The sequence below is a fragment of the Triplophysa rosa genome, linkage group LG6, assembly GCF_024868665.1.
Source record: "Triplophysa rosa linkage group LG6, Trosa_1v2, whole genome shotgun sequence".
Classification (NCBI taxonomy): Eukaryota; Metazoa; Chordata; class Actinopteri; order Cypriniformes; family Nemacheilidae; genus Triplophysa; species Triplophysa rosa.
The window spans coordinates 22,869,797-22,887,359 of NC_079895.1; the positions used below are offsets into that span (position 1 = coordinate 22,869,797).

General features: G+C 38.5%; 1 protein-coding gene across 1 annotated transcript in view; it reads right to left on the reverse strand.

Annotated features, from left to right (window-relative positions):
- The window catches only part of uxs1 (UDP-glucuronate decarboxylase 1), a 188,017-nt gene that overhangs the window by 138,520 nt on the left and 31,934 nt on the right, over positions 1 to 17,563 (reverse strand). Inside the window, exons 2-3 of the mRNA XM_057335651.1 lie at positions 9,816 to 9,843; positions 8,541 to 8,589 (exon numbers count right to left, since the gene is read on the reverse strand). Coding sequence (XP_057191634.1) covers positions 8,541 to 8,589; positions 9,816 to 9,843 — 77 coding nt within the window. The remainder of the gene's footprint in view (positions 1 to 8,540; positions 8,590 to 9,815; positions 9,844 to 17,563) is intronic.

Below are 17,563 nucleotides of genomic sequence, written 5' to 3' on the forward strand. Positions count from 1 at the left end.
TACAATATTTTGTTAAATAAAAAATCAAAAACAAAGTCTGATTTCTATTAAATATGGAATAAACAATGGTGGATGCCAATTACTTTTGTCAGTTTCAAGTTATTACAGAGAAAATTGTGCATTCTTCGTTTTTTGTGGAGGGGTACCAACAAATTTGAGCACGTCTGTAAAAACATAACGCTTTATACACCTCTGAAAATGTAGTTATTTATATAATATTCCTGTAGCTCAGTGGTTAGAGCATGGCACTAGTAATGCCAAGGTCATGGGTTCAATCCCAGGGATTGCACATACTCAGGAACAAATGTATAGTACAATGGAAGTCACTTAAGCATCTGCAAAATGCGTAAATGTAAATATTGCATTTCTGTCAACACATCCTCAAAAAAAATTACACACTGGAGCTTTAATATAATCATTTATGTTAAGTAACCTGCAATTTTCAGTTTCATACAGAGATGCTGATAGTAGCAAAATACTGCCGCTTTAAGGAAAACATAATTTTATTCAGGGCTCCAGACTGTGACTAAATCGTTTCTAGTTGTAATATCTCATGTGAAAAGATGATTAGATCGCGAGGCCTCCAGTGTAGGCCTATGTGTGTGAGAAGGGGAGAGTCCAGAGCTGCGTGGCTGTCGCATCGGTCACAGCTCAGCTCATCATTGACAAGTTTACAGACAACGTAAGCGCATTACTACAATTCGCTGTTTGCTGTGACGTATATTTTGAGCCTGACGACGAACGATTTGATATTTGAGATGTTTAAAACGAAATTAACCGCGGAGGAGTTCAGAAAACACCATTTATCTGTTGATTACTTGAGACAGCGCTGAATCATTTCCAATCCGTTCACGACAAGAATGAACGACAGGCGAATGCTCTTGTTAAGTTTATGTGAAGTTATCTTTACATTGTGTTGTGAACATGATGAAAAGTGTCCTTAATACACAATAAAATCATCATAAGAACGTATTAAAACGAGCCATTCGTTTTGCTTTAACACTATAAACAATAAAATACTTTTTCATACAAAATGACATGCCCATTTCTGTTGGTTCAAATGAATTCAGTACTAATTTGGTCTGGTGTATTCAGAGTTTAAACAGTATCTTTACTAAGCCCTTAAAGCTTCTCTGTAGGCTCTGCCTCTTTTTAAATGATGAGCAGAACCAAACCACTGTCGCCTGCAGTTAAATGCATAGACAGGTATCATTTTAAAACGATTTTAACATATTTACACATTTATATTGCTGTACAAAATACAAATGTAAACGCAATTCTGCAGATTTTTCCAAAATTTTAGCACAGAATTAACAAAAAAGTCTACAGATTCCGTATGACCCTGGTATTGAGTAATGTCATATCCCTCTGAAATGAAAAAAAAAAATCGCAAATTGTAATTTCTGTGAGTTGAGTCTATTTATTATCAAAGTATTTGTCAGTAATACAGTTATTTTGGGGAAAAATGTCAATAATTGCATTGCAGGCTGATTTAAGGTGTGCCCCTAAATTTTCTGCTTGCGCAGCTAAAAATCTCAGTCAGGGGCTACAGTGCTCCTAGTAAAAAAGTTAGTCTGGAGCCCTGCTATTAAAAAAGAATTCCAGATTTTCTCAACTCCAAAAGGCAATGGAAAAAACAGGTATGCGCTTGATCAAAGCTTAGGAATTGGGTTTAACAACTTTCAAACTGTAAAAAAATCTTTCAATGAAATATTAAGCTTCAGGCAGGAGAATAAATGTCAGTGTTTCTCAAAGCAATCACACATACATATGTGTTTAAAAACACTTTGAACCTGAAGGTCAGTCAGATGAAGGAAAAGGCATCTTCTATGAGCTTTTGCAGGTGATAAGCAGACATTTGAAATCTATAATGAGATGATATGGATCGCTGTTACAGCACTGACTTTTAATGTGAATCTGTGTGTGGACACAAATTAATTTAATGAGTTTCATCCGCGATGAATAGAGCACACGGTTTCCAAACACGCTGGGGCTTTGCATACAGTTGCTTGGATGATAGCTGTGCCGTTGCTTCCTGGCACCACCAAGGGCCGGTTGTAGGGATGTAACGATTCACTCAGCTCACGATGCGATGCGATTCACGATTCTGATCTCACAATGCGATTTATTCACGATTTATTTTTACAAAATGAGTTGAAACAAATTAGAAATGAACAACTTCCCTTGCATTATTTCTTAAATGCTTCACGTTTCTTTGTATAATATTTTTTTTATTTCAAATAACAAAACTAAACTGCAATTTTAAAACAAGTTAATAATAGAAAAAGTATCTTTAATATAAACAAACTAATACTGTCTGTGCTTTTCTTGGATTTTTTTGCATTTAAGAAATATCAGCATTGCCACGTTTAGGTTTGCAGTGAACATGGCGGCCCCTGCTGTTCAAAAAATGTATTGCGATTCAGTTCATACTTCAACCGATTTGAATCGTCACACATTATAATCGATTTTCAACCGGCTCACGGTGAATCGTTACATCCCTAGGCCCGGTTGCATAAACTGCTTAGACTAGTCTTAGAAGTTAGTCATGTAACTAATTTTTCATCAAGACTGGTCATAACTTCTTTAACTCGGTTACATAAAAAGGTAGATTAGGCTAATTCAAATATGAAAAGTAAGACTGGTGAGTCCTAACTAACTGCTAGTCAGTGAGACTAGTTGTTACGATGCAGTCTTAACTTAGAGGCTAAGTTTATGCAACTGGGCCCAAGTCTCTGTGATGTACTGATCTATAGATATCTATAGACACATGCCCCCTTCTTTCAGAATAAGGAATAAGAATAAGGAATATAAAATACATACTTAAAAAAACAAAAACGAATGTATAGTACAATGCAACGTAAGTCGCTTTAGATAAAAGCGTCTGCCAAATGCATAAATGTAAATGTAAATAAAATATTTTCTCGTCTTGCTTGATTTAACAGAAAAGATAATCACCTATAACTGACTGAAACATTTTTACGATTCAAAATATCATTCATATCAGACAGAAAGGGTGAAAAACAGGCAACACATTAATATTCAAAGTCTATATAATGTTATTCCATTCACATCACATTGCGGTAGCGCAACAAATTTCTGATTGAAACATGACATTTACCAGGGAGAAAGAAATGAGTGCAGGACTTATTTCTATCTACCGGAAAGTGGTCTCTGTCTGACAGAAGAAACAGGGTACATCTAAAACCCTATTCGCGCAGGATTAGTATGATCTGAAGACCTCGTGTGATTTAGAAATTACTTCTCCACATCTGTGGTCGCTTGGAAGAGGTGGGTCAGAGCACGGTGCGGTTGGGCTCGTTACACATGTAGTGTGAGCGCAAATCGCGCCGGAGCGCAGAACTGAAAGCATGACGTAAATCAGGGCAAGTCAACTGCCGGCCCGCGGCCCATCCATCATCTTTACCTGGCCCGCCTTAACATTTCAAGTAAGTGGAGAGACTTTAAGAACGGTGTGCTTTAAATGCACGTCCTCCTGAGACGCCACATCTTTAAAAGCCCAAAACGCTGCTACATTCAAAACGAAAGTAATTCCCGCGGCTCATAATGATTTACGTCTTATAAAGCGATTTGATCAGTCAGTCCAAGAAACTTAATGTTATTTACAACGTTATAATCAGCAATGCATTGCACAGCCACAGGCAATCGGTTTGCGCACGCGATAGGTCGCGTTCTAAAACGCGTTTGTGCCCTTGAAAGTAGGCTAACTGTAGGAAGGGTACACCACGTGAATGGTTCTCTCAGATAAGGGGAAAACGGTATTGTTTTTATTACTGCATTCATTATGAATAATGGCTATATTTACGAAAAAACAACTGTTCATCTCCCCCAGAACTCGCACTATACAAAGGATCTGCCCTATAAGTGCGTGGGGCACATGAATGCGATCGGTATTCACCCGAAGATGTCATAATAGTGTTCAGTTTCTTGCACAGATCAATTGACTCGCTTTATAAGACGCTTATTTAACGTAACAAGGGGCAGGGATTACTTTTGTGTTGAATGTATTTGAGTTTTTTACTTATTGATTTAACTTTAATTAATTCAACCAAATATCTTCAGAAATATATTTTTGAAAAACCTATGCCACCCACATCTTGGATGTACAGGAGAACTGTGGGTGAGTAAATTAGTAGCAATTTTTGGGTAAAGTAATGCATTAAGGAATATAAAATACAGTTAAAAAGACAATATCCCTTTTAATTTAATATCATGAAAAGGCACAAATACTGGATGCATTATTTGTGTGCATGTTTTAATATATGGCCTATAAGTAACAGCAACAAAAACAGTATAAAAGGAACAAAACAAAATAAATAACAGAAATACAAAATAACAGAAGAAATGAGGATATGGTAAAAAAAAACTGGCCTGCATCCTATTTATACTTTTGGAGTCTGGCCCTCAAAGAAAAGTAGTTGAAGACCCCTGACGTAAATTATGCGACTGTTTAAATTCCTGCCTGAGATTCAGCTGTCACCGTAAAAAACTGATAAACAGCGCACTTATACGTGTAGGCATGTGTCATCGCAGCCAAAACTACTCCAGGTTTGTCAAACATAATCCAACGTGTGTAACGATAGGCTTTACGATAATAAAGTATGAGGGTGATTAAAAAGCATAATGAGCAGTTTACTCTCGTATCGCTCTCGTATGACAATGACATCATTAAAGCAGATCGGTCTGTGCAGCGCACGCATGAAGTTAAACACCTCTAATAAGCCCCAAACTGAACATTGCGATGGATTCCGTTGTGCTGAGAGGGATCGCTTTGTTTTCGTTTGCTTCGAACCAGTCGCATTGTAATGATGAAAGCGTGCCCGGGTGTGGATGGTAAAGAGCAATGTGAGCGCAGGTCAGCGGGGGAGTGGGGACAATCGCGCTCGGGCACAGTTGAGAGCAACCGGGTGAAATGAGAGTACGTCCTAAGATCACAGACAACCTCCGCATTACAAATGACTAGAGGTCCCCAGGTAATGCTAATCCAGTGCGAATAGGGCTTAAGTGACAAGAGATCACATTTTGATTTAAGGTTACAAAGATATTTTGTCCCTAGAATAAAGCGGACCAACAAAATGTTCTTAGCTGCGGGAAGTGGGGGTGCTGAGGGGGCTGCAGCACCCCCTGGCGTCGAGCGAAAGAAAACTTTTTAACGGTGTTAAAAATATATAAATAAAAAATGTTAACAAAAAAAGAAAAATATATATTTTATTAATTTGCCTTTTAAATAACATTCATTTAAAATATTAATGACTAAACTGTAAAAGGTAAGCAATACCAACGCAATTGTCTCATGACATCACATGGCATTCGTTAGTGAAGGTCAAGTGTCACGAGCGGTCTTTTCGTCAAAATAGCGCAAAAACGGATTTTAGACTTTTTTTCGAAGCCCAAACAAAGCCAGAAGAGACAGAACCTCGAGTTTGCAGGTCAAGCGGATGAAACAGCGGACTTTAACCCGAAACCGCAGAGCAGGCCTATCACCAGCAGCAGCACGTCCGAAGCGAGTGAAGCGACCGTCCCGCCCGACCCGCCTCTGGGCACTGGAGCCGCGTTAATTCTAACAGTGACTCCACACCAACCATTTAACTTCAGTTTTCCTGTAAGGCAGCATGCAAAAGAGACATTTTTTCGTTCATTTAATGCGGGCTGGTTCCACAAATGGAGGTGGATACATTACATTGAGGAAGGTGATCGCGTTGTTTGTTTTAACTGTGTAAAAGCAGTGGAGAAACGTCTCATCCGTGAAGACAGTGTGAGGTTTGACAACAGTTTTGTCAAAGGAGGCTTCTCGAACTGGCGGAAGGCCACAGAAAAATTTAACGAGCACGAAAAATCTAAACTTCATACCGATGCCATACAAAAAAATCGCTGCTCTACAGAATACCCCAATTACTGCTCTTTTATCTGACGCTTCCCGCCAAACCCAAGACACAGCAAGGCATGTTTTGGAGCTAATGTTCAGGTCAGTGTTGTTCCTAGGAAAGAAAGGATTGGCTTTTAGGGGTGACAGCACCCGTGATGGCATTTTGTATGAACTGATGCTTGAACGTACATATAACCTTCCAAGAGAAAGACAGTGGATTGAGAGGAGTGATAACTGGCTCTCAGACACAATCCAGAATGAAATCATTCAGCTGTATGCATGCGCTATTCAACGTGAGATTGTATCTCGTGCCACATCTAGTCCGTACTACGGACTGACAGCTGATGGAACCACAGACTCCAGTACAACAGAGCAGTTCTCGCTGACGCTGCAGTACGTGGATGAAAATTTGGATATTAATTCAGATTTTCTTGGATTTTACAATGCCCCCGACAGCAGTGGAGAGACCCTGTTCAGGTGCATTAAAGATGTATTTCTCCGGCTAAACATCCCGATTGAGCGTCTCCATGGATATTGTTTCGATGGAGCTTCTAACATGTCAGGACGGTTTTTGGGTGTTCAGGCGTTTCTTAGAAAACTATGTCCTGGGTCCCTCTTCGTCCACTGTGCCAACCATTCACTTGACCTCGTTCTTCAGGAGACCGCCCGCGAGGTGGGTCTCATCGCAGATTCAGTTAACTTTGTTCAGGGTGTAGCTGTGGTAATCAGTGAATCTGCAAAACGCAAGGAGCTCTATCAGTCCATGTTTGGCTGTGATGAGATAATTACTTTACTTGCCATATGTCCAACAAGGTGGTGTATACGAACAGTAGCTGTCAAACGTGTGTGTAGTGCATACAGAGAAATAATCAAAACACTGGAGCAGCTTAAGGAAGACAAAACTGTGAGAGGAGACACCAGAGCTAAGATCGGGGGCCTGCTCAGGCAGGCAATGAAAGCTAAAACCTACTATGGACTCCTCTGTTGTGAAGCAATATTCGAGCCGTGTGAGTCGGTGGCCAGGAGTTTGCAGCATACCAAAGCCAGCGCACTGGGTGCCCTTAACTGTGCCGAACTGCTTATAATGCGCATGGATGCCCTTCGGAATGATCCAGTATCAGATACAATGCTACAAACTGTATCCACAGCGGGTCTTGAAATGCCAGGAGAGCGCAGGGTGGCAAAAACACCAGGCCGTTTTGGACATGCAGCCGGGCCAGAGGAAGATGCACAAGTTGCGCAGCACACATGGAGACGAGAATTCTACGAAGCTGTGGACTTGGTCACAGCAGAAATAAAAAGAAGATTTGATCAAGAAGGTATGAAAACAGCAGCTCTCAGAGAAAGTGTGCTTATAAAGGCAGCAAACAAGGAACAAAAAGTGGATATTGATTCCCTTCACCTTCCGTTGCACTTTGATAAAGCCCGACTGGAGATTCAGCTGAAAATGATGGGAGACCTCTGCACCGATTCTCCCAAGACAGTTAAAGACTTAGCTACAAACATATCCAATCTCCATCCACAAACAAGGGCTCTTTTTAACGAAGTCGAAAACCTTATTAAGCTCTGCTTAAGTCTCCCTATTTCAGCTGCTTCATCGGAGAGAACATTTTCCGCTCTCCGCCGTCTGAAAACATGGTTACGCACAACCATGACGCAAAAAAGACTGACCCACCTTGCCCTGATGCATGTTCATGGAGATATACTGGATAGTTTGGACATTAACGTACTAATGCGGGACTTCATCAGCGTCAACCCAGAAAGAAAGGCCACATTTGGGGTTTTGCATGCAGGCCGGTAAGGTAAGCAGTAAGGTTATTTATTTTTATTTATATGAGATTGTGGCTGATAGGTCTACAGTCAGTATGTGTACGAGTTGATTGTGCAGTTGTGTTTAATCATGTGAATTGTTTGCCCATGGAGGTTTATCACAAGTTGATGTTAAGCTGCCGCCGCGTAGCTTGTAGTTTCGTTCAGCAGATTGTGCTTTGGCTATATGCATACATAACATTTATTTATGTGTGTGTTTGTTTTACATGTCTCTTATAATCACACTGGCATCCTTCTTTATTATCGGCAGCAGCTAATTTCGCATTCGCACATAGTTGCCGTTATTTATTAACAAACTTTAAGCGGCTCCGTCCATGGCACAGTCATAACTTCAGTCCTGCCAACAAAAAAATCACAGCCCCCCTGTTTAAAATACGTTCCCGCGGCTATGTATTTGAAAGTACCCAGAGTGAATTGGGTAGATTTCATAAACGGTTGGGCTCTTAAATTTCACAAGTATCATCATAAGCCGAGAAAGGATACACCTCGAAAAACTGTACCATAATGTTCAGTTTCTTCAACTATTCTTTTGTTTCAGTAAATAAGCACACTGCTGGTTTCTTGCCCCTGACTATGAAACTTAATTGGTATCAAAGGCATGAGTAATGATTTATTCATTCCAGCGTGCTCTCGGGTAGCTGCACCATGTTTTCCAGGGACTTCGATGGATATCGATTGATGGGGAACACATAGTTTCCAGCAAAGATGTTGCTGGTGTTGAAGATAACAAGAATGCAAACAAAAATAAAAATAAAAACACAAACACAAAAGTGAAAAATTAAAAACAGTATAAAAATCTGCATTAAAGCTTGTTCTAACTGACCTCATCTATCCTCTGCTCAATCTTCATTTCCCCTTGTTCTTGGATAGACCTGTGGGAAAGAACAACACACGGACGTTATCATCCTCACACAGATACACAAGTACACAAAGTAAAGCATAATGAGGAACACAATCCTCTCCTCTACTTCAGCTCAGCCTGGGACACATGGTGAAGATTCACAGTCAACAGTCCCATATGACGGGTGTTGATTTAAGATAAAAATGCTTTCTATCAATCTTAAATTTTGGTTTTAAACTGCAGCCCTGCGATAAGGTCTGTGTCATAATGTCTGTCACATTAATGTTCAGTCAAGTTTTAGTAATGGAGAGCTTTTGTCTGACATTGAAGAGAACTCCAACAAGAGCTTCACAATATCACTAACAATGCTCTGATCCTTGCCTGTTAGTTTAGAAGTACGTGTTTTTCCTCATTATAATTCCATTTAGGGGTGGTTTCCCAGACAGGGATTATTTTAAACCAAGACTGGGCCTTAGTTTAATTAGCACGTATAAGTAGTTTTAGCAAACATTACTTCCTAAAACATAACTTTTTGAGATGACGCAATGGCACTGATGTATTTTAAGATATGTCAGTGCAACTTGTTTTCACTTTGGACAGCTCTACATTTATTTTAGTCTAGGACTAGTCTAATCCCTGACTGGGAAACCACCCCCTAGAGTTTAATTAAGAGTTCAATTAAACCATGTTTGATTAAAAGAGCTAATAACTGTGCTAATTTGATCATAAGCTACCAATAAGACTGGGCAACTGAACTCTCCGTAACATGACATTTACGAGTTAAAAATACTTCATAATAAAATGTAGGGTATCGATTTATCATTAAAAATGTGCATTCACTAGATTGGAAAATGAGATTTAGAGTTAAAAAGTAAATTACGGAAAACTCTGAGGAGGTGTTTTGGCTAGTGCATGAGCATACTGTATGTACCCCAAGTAGATTTTACATGCGTCACCATGGCAACAAAATTTCATTACAACTCAAAAATGAAATGCTAATTTCATAATTATTACCGTAAATTAATATTTATTGAATATAAAAAAATGACTTATTTTACTTTATTTAAATTGATTCTGTCATCATGTTTACTGCAATGTAAGACATGAAAGAGTTGTGCTGATGTGGACATAACAATGATAACTTACAACATCTGTTCATCTTTTCAGAATTTAAAGGAAGAGACAATGGATGTTTTAGAAGAATGAGCTGAAAAAGTGCCCAATACATCTGTTAGCACAAAAATAAGATGTAATTACCTCATATTTGCATAGGTTCCCCAGACAGCTGAAACAGAGAAGAAATTTCACATTAACACATCATCACAACAAACCAAATTGATCTACAGTTACCAGAGTTTATTAAAGTCCTGATAACACCAAGAACTAACTATAGATAAGTACATTAGCGTTAGGGCTGTTCAACGATTAATTGCAATTAATCGCATCTAGAATAAAAGTCTCTGTTTACATAATATATATAAATTGCGCACTGTGCATATTTATTTTGTATTTATAAACAGATGCACGTACATGTATATATTTTAGGGCTGTCAAATTAGGGCATTTAGATTAACATTGTGGCGTAAACTCAGCTATTCTGTTAAAATGATCATCCTTGGTGTGAAAATGTTTCAAAAATGTAACTTAAGTATATTATATTTGGTAGTGATTAATAGTCACTAATGGAATTCTGTGCTGTGATTTATTTTGCAATCCTGTAAATAAATAACAGTCAGCACAAGCACAAACAACATTTAAAAGCTAAAACAATAAATCCCAAGCACACACTGTCTCTCCTAAATGTGTCCTCTAAAAACTATATTCTTCAAACGAGTATATAAATCCATCCATGTGAGTGTATTTTTTGCTCTCGAGAGGGTAAAAGCCTGTTTACAATCTTATAAACAGTCGCACACCGGACAAGAAGCGTCACGTCGAGGACAGCTCACAGGATGCGTACATTCTATGCGCAAGCTCAAACTCAAGTCTACTCCTGATCCAAGTTGAACCAATTCAACTTATTTTTATGGTATTATTTAGCGAATAGGCTCTACATCACATTGATAAATCCATTATAGTTTGCTGTAAACGAAAACAAAAAGCATGTGATCCATGCGCGCTATAGCTCTTAAAGGGACAGCAGCATAATAAATATATCTGTTTTAATGCTCATCAAACAACAAAAATGTTGTACTCCTTGTTCCAAATCTGTATCACTGCGCCTGACTGATCAACTTTAATAACTTTAATATGGTTTGATCTTTATTTCGTTATACTGTGACGACTGAAGTGTTATTTTACATTTGACTCCTTTATTCAGTTTCTGTACCTAATAACCACAGTTAGACCAACCCGAAACACCTAAAAAGCTATGTTAATTTTATTTGTGTGTTTACTTTATTACATTTATTTGTGCTATTGCTCATAATATGATCATTTGTTCTAATTTTATTACCAACTGAATAACTATTATTATTAGAGTTAGGCTAAAGGTTTTATGGTATTATGAGCTTATTTATTAAGATTGCATAGGTAAAAACAAACTAATAACTAGACATTATTATTTATTTATTACTTTTTGTGGCGGGCAAGTAAAATTTTTGTCAGGCCCAGTAAAAATTAATGTATGCATAATAATCGTCATAATCATGCAACAGTGACTTTAATCATAGCAAAAAATCTATAATCGTTGCGTCCCTAAACTCTATAGCTTTTTGTTTTAAGCGTTCCAGTAAACCTTGGTACAGCTGACACAGAATTCAACACTAACAGATTTTTGTAATTTGAACAGTATTTAATTTAATGTGCAAACAGTATTATACTGAAAATACTGTAGCAAATGATTATGGGATAATTCATACTCACTACTGTAATTCTCTACTGTAAATCGATTTACAGTAGTGCAAATGCCTGCGAAAACTGACCAATGACAAGGTAGATTTCTTTTCAAGTTTTTTTTGTTTGTTGGGAGTGGCTGACAAAGGAGGAATGACTAAACAAAACTGTTAGTATAACTTCTGTAATTTATTTTATGTAAAACTGAGATATTTTCAAATGCATTAACTTGTTAACAACCAAACATGAATTAGTGGGGCAATTTGAGTGAGAATAGCATTAAGCTGCATGTGGTTACGGGCCTTTTTCCCTCAGAACCCCTCCCCCACCCTAAAATTAGTTAAAGCATTCAAATAAAGTCACATTTAAGCGCGTATGGCGGATTTACGTTATTGATTCAATATCATATCTATCTTTTGTTTTTATTAACATTTTCTCTTAGAACTGTGCCATTTGGAATCTCAGAGGTGTCTGTGGAGCCTTTTTCTGGCATTTACCGTCAAAACTGATAAGTAATGTCTGTACATTATCCCGCTTATTACACAGCTATACTTGTTACATGAGAAAAAAAATGCGTTTTTAAACACTCCCAGGGTGGTGAAAATACGCATGCACTGCCCCTGACAAGTAACAGTCCAGTTACCACCGGATGACAGGTTTTCACCCAGCTTATCCTTCGTTCCATCCGGACCGCAAGACACAATGAACCATTAAAAAAAATCAGACTATTTCTGTGGTTTAAATTGAGCAGTGCGTGTACATAACTGAGATGTACACATCACGCGCACTCAGGTACATTTATGTTGATTATATTTTGCCGCTATATCCTCTAATATCTTTATTTAGCACCAAACGTGCTTCATTTTAACCCTTTCCGCTCTGTGAGCGCTGCTTCTCCCGTCGCATATAAAGACCTGCAGACACCAAGAGCAGGTATATAAATGGACACTTTTTCTGTAACGCTTAAGTAAACGAAAATGCATCACTAATAAAGTATTTTTAGCTGTCAGTCAGTTTACTGTGTGATATATGTGACAGATTATAAAACATAACGTCTTGTATCTACATATAGCATTTATGATATTAATAGAATAAATAATCAGCATGTTAAGAGCATTTCATTGTGAATCATGTTTTAATTGGAAAGAATATTTAGAAGCAGTTCTAGTATGAATGGCATGGTTGCTCATGATATATTTATTTCAGTTGTTACATTTTGTTGTCAGTAGTTTTTTTAAATATTAAAATAGACCACTGGGAGCCTACAACACATTTTCTCAGTTACCAGACCTTCTATGTTTCATACAGACTGTGGCTATCAGAATATAAAGTAAATGGCCTGATAAAACATTAGATTGATTGATTTAACATTATTTATTAAAAAAAGTATTGTCCGGACCTCCGCCGCAAAAAAATATAGAGACCGCAGCCCCCCCAAGCCGTAAACCTAGGGGAAACACTGCATCCTTTACCCATAGCAGAGAAAAAGCCATAAAGCATAAGGTTTCCAACACTGTGCTTCTCTGTAGGGATGGTTTTTCTTGGGGTTTTAGTCAGCATTTCTCTCCCTCCAAAAACAGGAGTCAATTTTGGTCTCACATCACTGTCTCCAAACCTTTCCTGAATCATCTTGATGTGTCATGAACGTGGGTGGTGAGGACACGGAGACAATGACAGAGGACCCAAGTGCAGACAGCGGGTAAGGGGTTAACAAGACATTTAATAAAATATAAATACAAAACAAAGACCCACGTGGGGGTAACAAAACAAAACACAAGGGTATAAAACATGACACCAAGGACTACTACACCTAACCAGACTAAGACAACACTTGAATTAAATACAAAATAACTAAACTACACTGACAAGACAGGAACTCACCACATATGACACACACACAACAGTACAATGATCCAGCCCGAGACAGAAGACACAAGGGCATTATAAAGGGGACAAATCAAGAGGAAGCAGGTGCGGGGCATGAACTAATTAACAAACAATAACGAGGAGACGAAAGGGCGGGAACAGAGACGCCACACCGGAGAGTGGAAGACCAACAGGGACAAAACGTCACTCTCCACATAAAACAAGAGGTTCTATCATGGTTCTGCCACTAGGTCAAGAGAAGCAAGACAAGGTGGGGCAGAACCATGACAGAAGCCCCTCCTTAACTCTCCACATAAAACAAGAGGTTCTATCATGGTTCTGCCACTAGGTCAAGAGAAGCAAGACAAGGTGGGGCAGAACCATGACATGATGTTCATTGTCAAACTTCAGATGAGCCAGGCGGGCCTTCTTGGGGAGGAGGACCTTGCGGGTGCTTCAGGATTTCAATCTATTGTGGCATAGCATGTTACCAATGGTTTGCTTGCTAACTGTGATCCCAACTGTCTTGAAATCATTAACAAGCTTCTTCCGTGGAGTTCTGAGCTGATCTTTAACCTTTCTCATGATCATCTTTACTCCATTGGGGAAATCTTGCAGGGGGCTCCAGACCAAGGGCAATTGATAGTTATTTAGTATTTCTTTATTTCCAAATACTCACACCAACAGTTGTCTGCTTCTCACCAAGCTTCTGTCTGTAGCCTATTCAAGGTTTTTGCAGGTCTACAATCTTGTCCCTGACATCCTTTAAAACCTATTTGGTCTTGACCATGGTGGTGGAGAGGTTGAAATGGAAGATACAGATTCTGTTGGCAGGCATCTTTTATATACATAAGCTGATTTACAGTGAGGGAAATAAGTATTTGATCCCCTGCTGATTTTGTAAGTTTGCCTACTTACAAACAAATGAAGGGTCTATAATTTTTATGGTGGGTTTATTTTAACTGATAGACACAGAATATTTAAAAAAATCAGGGGAAAAAAATGTTATATAAAGGTTATAAATTGATTTGCATTTCAGTCAGTGAAATAAGTATTTGATCCCCTAGCAAAACATAACTTTGTACTTTGTGGAGAAACCCTTGTTGGCAAGCACAGAGGTCAGACATTTCTGATAGTTGGTCACCAGGTTTGCACATGTGTCCGGATACATTTAGTCCACTCCTCTGTCAATCTTTAAGGTTTCTTGGCTGTCGCTCAGCAAATTGGAGTTTTAGCCTCCTTCACAGAGGTTCTATAGGACTAGGGTCTAGAGACTGGCTAGGACATTTAATGTGCTTCTCCTTAAGCCACTATTTGGTTGTCTTGGCAATATGTTTTGCGTCTTTGTCATGTTAAAGGCTCATCCATGACCCATCTTCAGTGACCTAGTTAAGGGGAGGAGGTTCTCGTCCAAGATTTTACGGTACATGGGCCCGTCCCTCAGCCCCTCAATGCGGTGAAGTCATCCTGTATACCTGTAGCAGAGAAAAAGCCCTAAAGCAGAATGTTTCCAACACTGTGCTTCTCTGTAGACATGATGTTCTTGGGCTCATAGTCAGCATTTCTCTCCCTCCAAACACAGGAGTCCATTTTGGTCTCACAGCAGTGCCAGCACTTTCGCCAAAGCCTTTTCTGAATCATTTTTATGTTCATTGTCAAACTTAAGACGAGCCAGGCGGGCCTTCTTGGGCAGGAGGACCTTGCGGGTGCTTCAGGATTTCAGTCTACTGTGGCATAGCGTGTTACCAATGTGTTACCAATGTTTTGCTTGCTAACTGTGTTCCCAACTGTCTTGAAATCATTAACAGGCTTCTTCCGTGTAGTTCTGGGCTGATCTTTAACATTTCTCATGATCATCTTTACCCCATTGGGGAAATATTGCAGGGAGCTCCAGAACAAGGGCATTTGATAGTTATTTTGTATATCTTCTATTTCCAAATAATCACACCAACAGTTGTCTCCTTCTCACCAAGCTTCTGTCTGTAGCCTATTCAAGGTTTGTGCAGGTCTCCAATCTTGTCGCTGACATCCTTTAAAACCTATTTGGTCTGGACCATGGTGTTGGAGAGGTTGAACTGGAAGATACAGATTCTGTTGGCAGGCATCTTTTATATACATAACAAGCTGATTTAGGAGTACTTTCTTAAAGTGACAGGACTAATCTGTGGTCCATATAGGCACATAACCAATCTGTGGAGCCAGAATTCTTGCTAGTTGGTAGGGGATCAAATACTTATTTCACTGACTGAAATGCAAATCAATTTATAACCTTTATATAACATTTTTTTCCCCTGATTTTTTTAAATATTCTGTGTCTATCAGTTAAAATAAACCCACCATAAAAATTATAGACCCTTCATTTGTTTGTAAGTAGGCAAACTTACAAAATCAGCAGGGGATCAAATACTTATTTCCCTCACTGTAGGAGTACTTTCTTAAAGTGACAGGACTAATCTGTGGTCCATATAGGCATATATAATATAGGTGCATAGGCACACCAATCTTTGGAGCCAGAATTCTTGCTGGTTGGTAGGAGATCAAATACTTATTTCACTGACTGAAATGCAAATCAATTTATAACCTTTACTGTATATAACATTTTCCCCTTGATTTTTGTTGTTGTTGATATTTTGTCTCTATCAGTTAAAATAAACCTACCACAAAAATGATAGACCTTTCATTTCATTCAAAATCAGCAGGGGATCAAATAACTTCATCAAAATGTACTTTTACATCACATTTACATTTAGTCATTAAGGCAGACGCTTTTATCCAAATCGACTTACAGATGAGGGAAACAATGGAAGCAATTGGAACAACATAAGAACAACAAAAAGCATAAGTGCAATAAAATAAAACTGGTCTCATATAGCCTACCACAGTATACAGAGCTAAGTTTTTTTTGTAATGTATTGCGTATTGTTTGTAATGTAATGTAATTTACTCTGTACCCCTACAACAAAACAGTTAATTAAAAAGTGTCATTCAACATTAGGCCTATAAGCTAAAAATATGAATAAACGAAAACTGTTGGATTATTATAGGCTACATTGCAAAATGATTTTAAGAAGAAAAAAAACATCCAATGCAAGCAATTCCTTTCAAAATTCCTCTTTGAAGAATAAAAAACATGGTTTATGAAAATTTATAAAAATGGAGTTATCTGTTTTTGCTAATTAACTCTTCACATTTACTTCAAGGTGCTGAGTTCACTTCACACAACACAGGATGCCTGTAACCATAGTGACAGATGTAAATTTAAAGACGGCACATCAACAAAGTATTATTTATTTTTACACTAGAGGTTGTGTTGTAAAACTAACATTAGGTGTGATACTATATGCAATGTTGTACTAAAAACCAAATGCAACACTCACGTGCGTACAGGAAATCTGGCGTTGCGGCATCTATGAAACCTTGTAGACTATCACATTGTACTGTAGCGCAGCTATTGTGTATATAGATCGGCTTTGCAAAAAATTACGAATACAAAGCAGTTTACCGTCAACTCCGTGCACTCATTAGCACAGTTACGTTACAGGGAATGACGGGTGACATGACAGACAGCTAGTTGTCCAGTACAGTTTCTTTTACACTGCAGGGCTTCTCAGTAAATGCGGTGATTGCGGTTGTCACCATGTTAACGCACTTACCCCATATTATGTTTCTTCCGTCGGCGCCATTCCTAACAAGGCAAACAAACCAGCGCGCCTTTACTTGTTGCTTAGTGACGGCTGTGTTGAAGTAAGTCAGAAATTCCCAGGTGCTGCGCAATTCGACTAACGTTACATCTAATTACTGCGCAGCATTTAAAACATAACCCGCAAACTGGCTAGTGATTTGACATCATTACCACAACATCTGGACATGATTCTCATAATTTCATTCACTGCAAGTCTGTGACACCGTCCAAAGACTCACAGATCCCCTCACCCCCCATTTTCAAAAACTCATCGGATCTAGACGAATCACAATAATGACCCATTTTGGATCCAAAACGGCGAATTTTGCCAAAAGGTGACAAGTTTGCATCCCTGCATGTATATTGCCATGTGACCGTATGCTCTTTGACCTATGACGTTTTAACAACAACCTGTAGATAGGCATTGGTAAAAACATTAAGTGGTTTGTCTGTATTTAACTCCGTTTCCTTCTTTTGTTTTGTCAGTTCTCAATGCATTGTTTGGCTGTTTTGTTCCTTGGTTTTCTGAGTATTTTGAGTTTAAAATAAAACTTTAACTGCTGCGAGTAGACCTGTTTCTTCAACTTTATTGCAACTTGTGTATTATAGATGGTTTTTTACA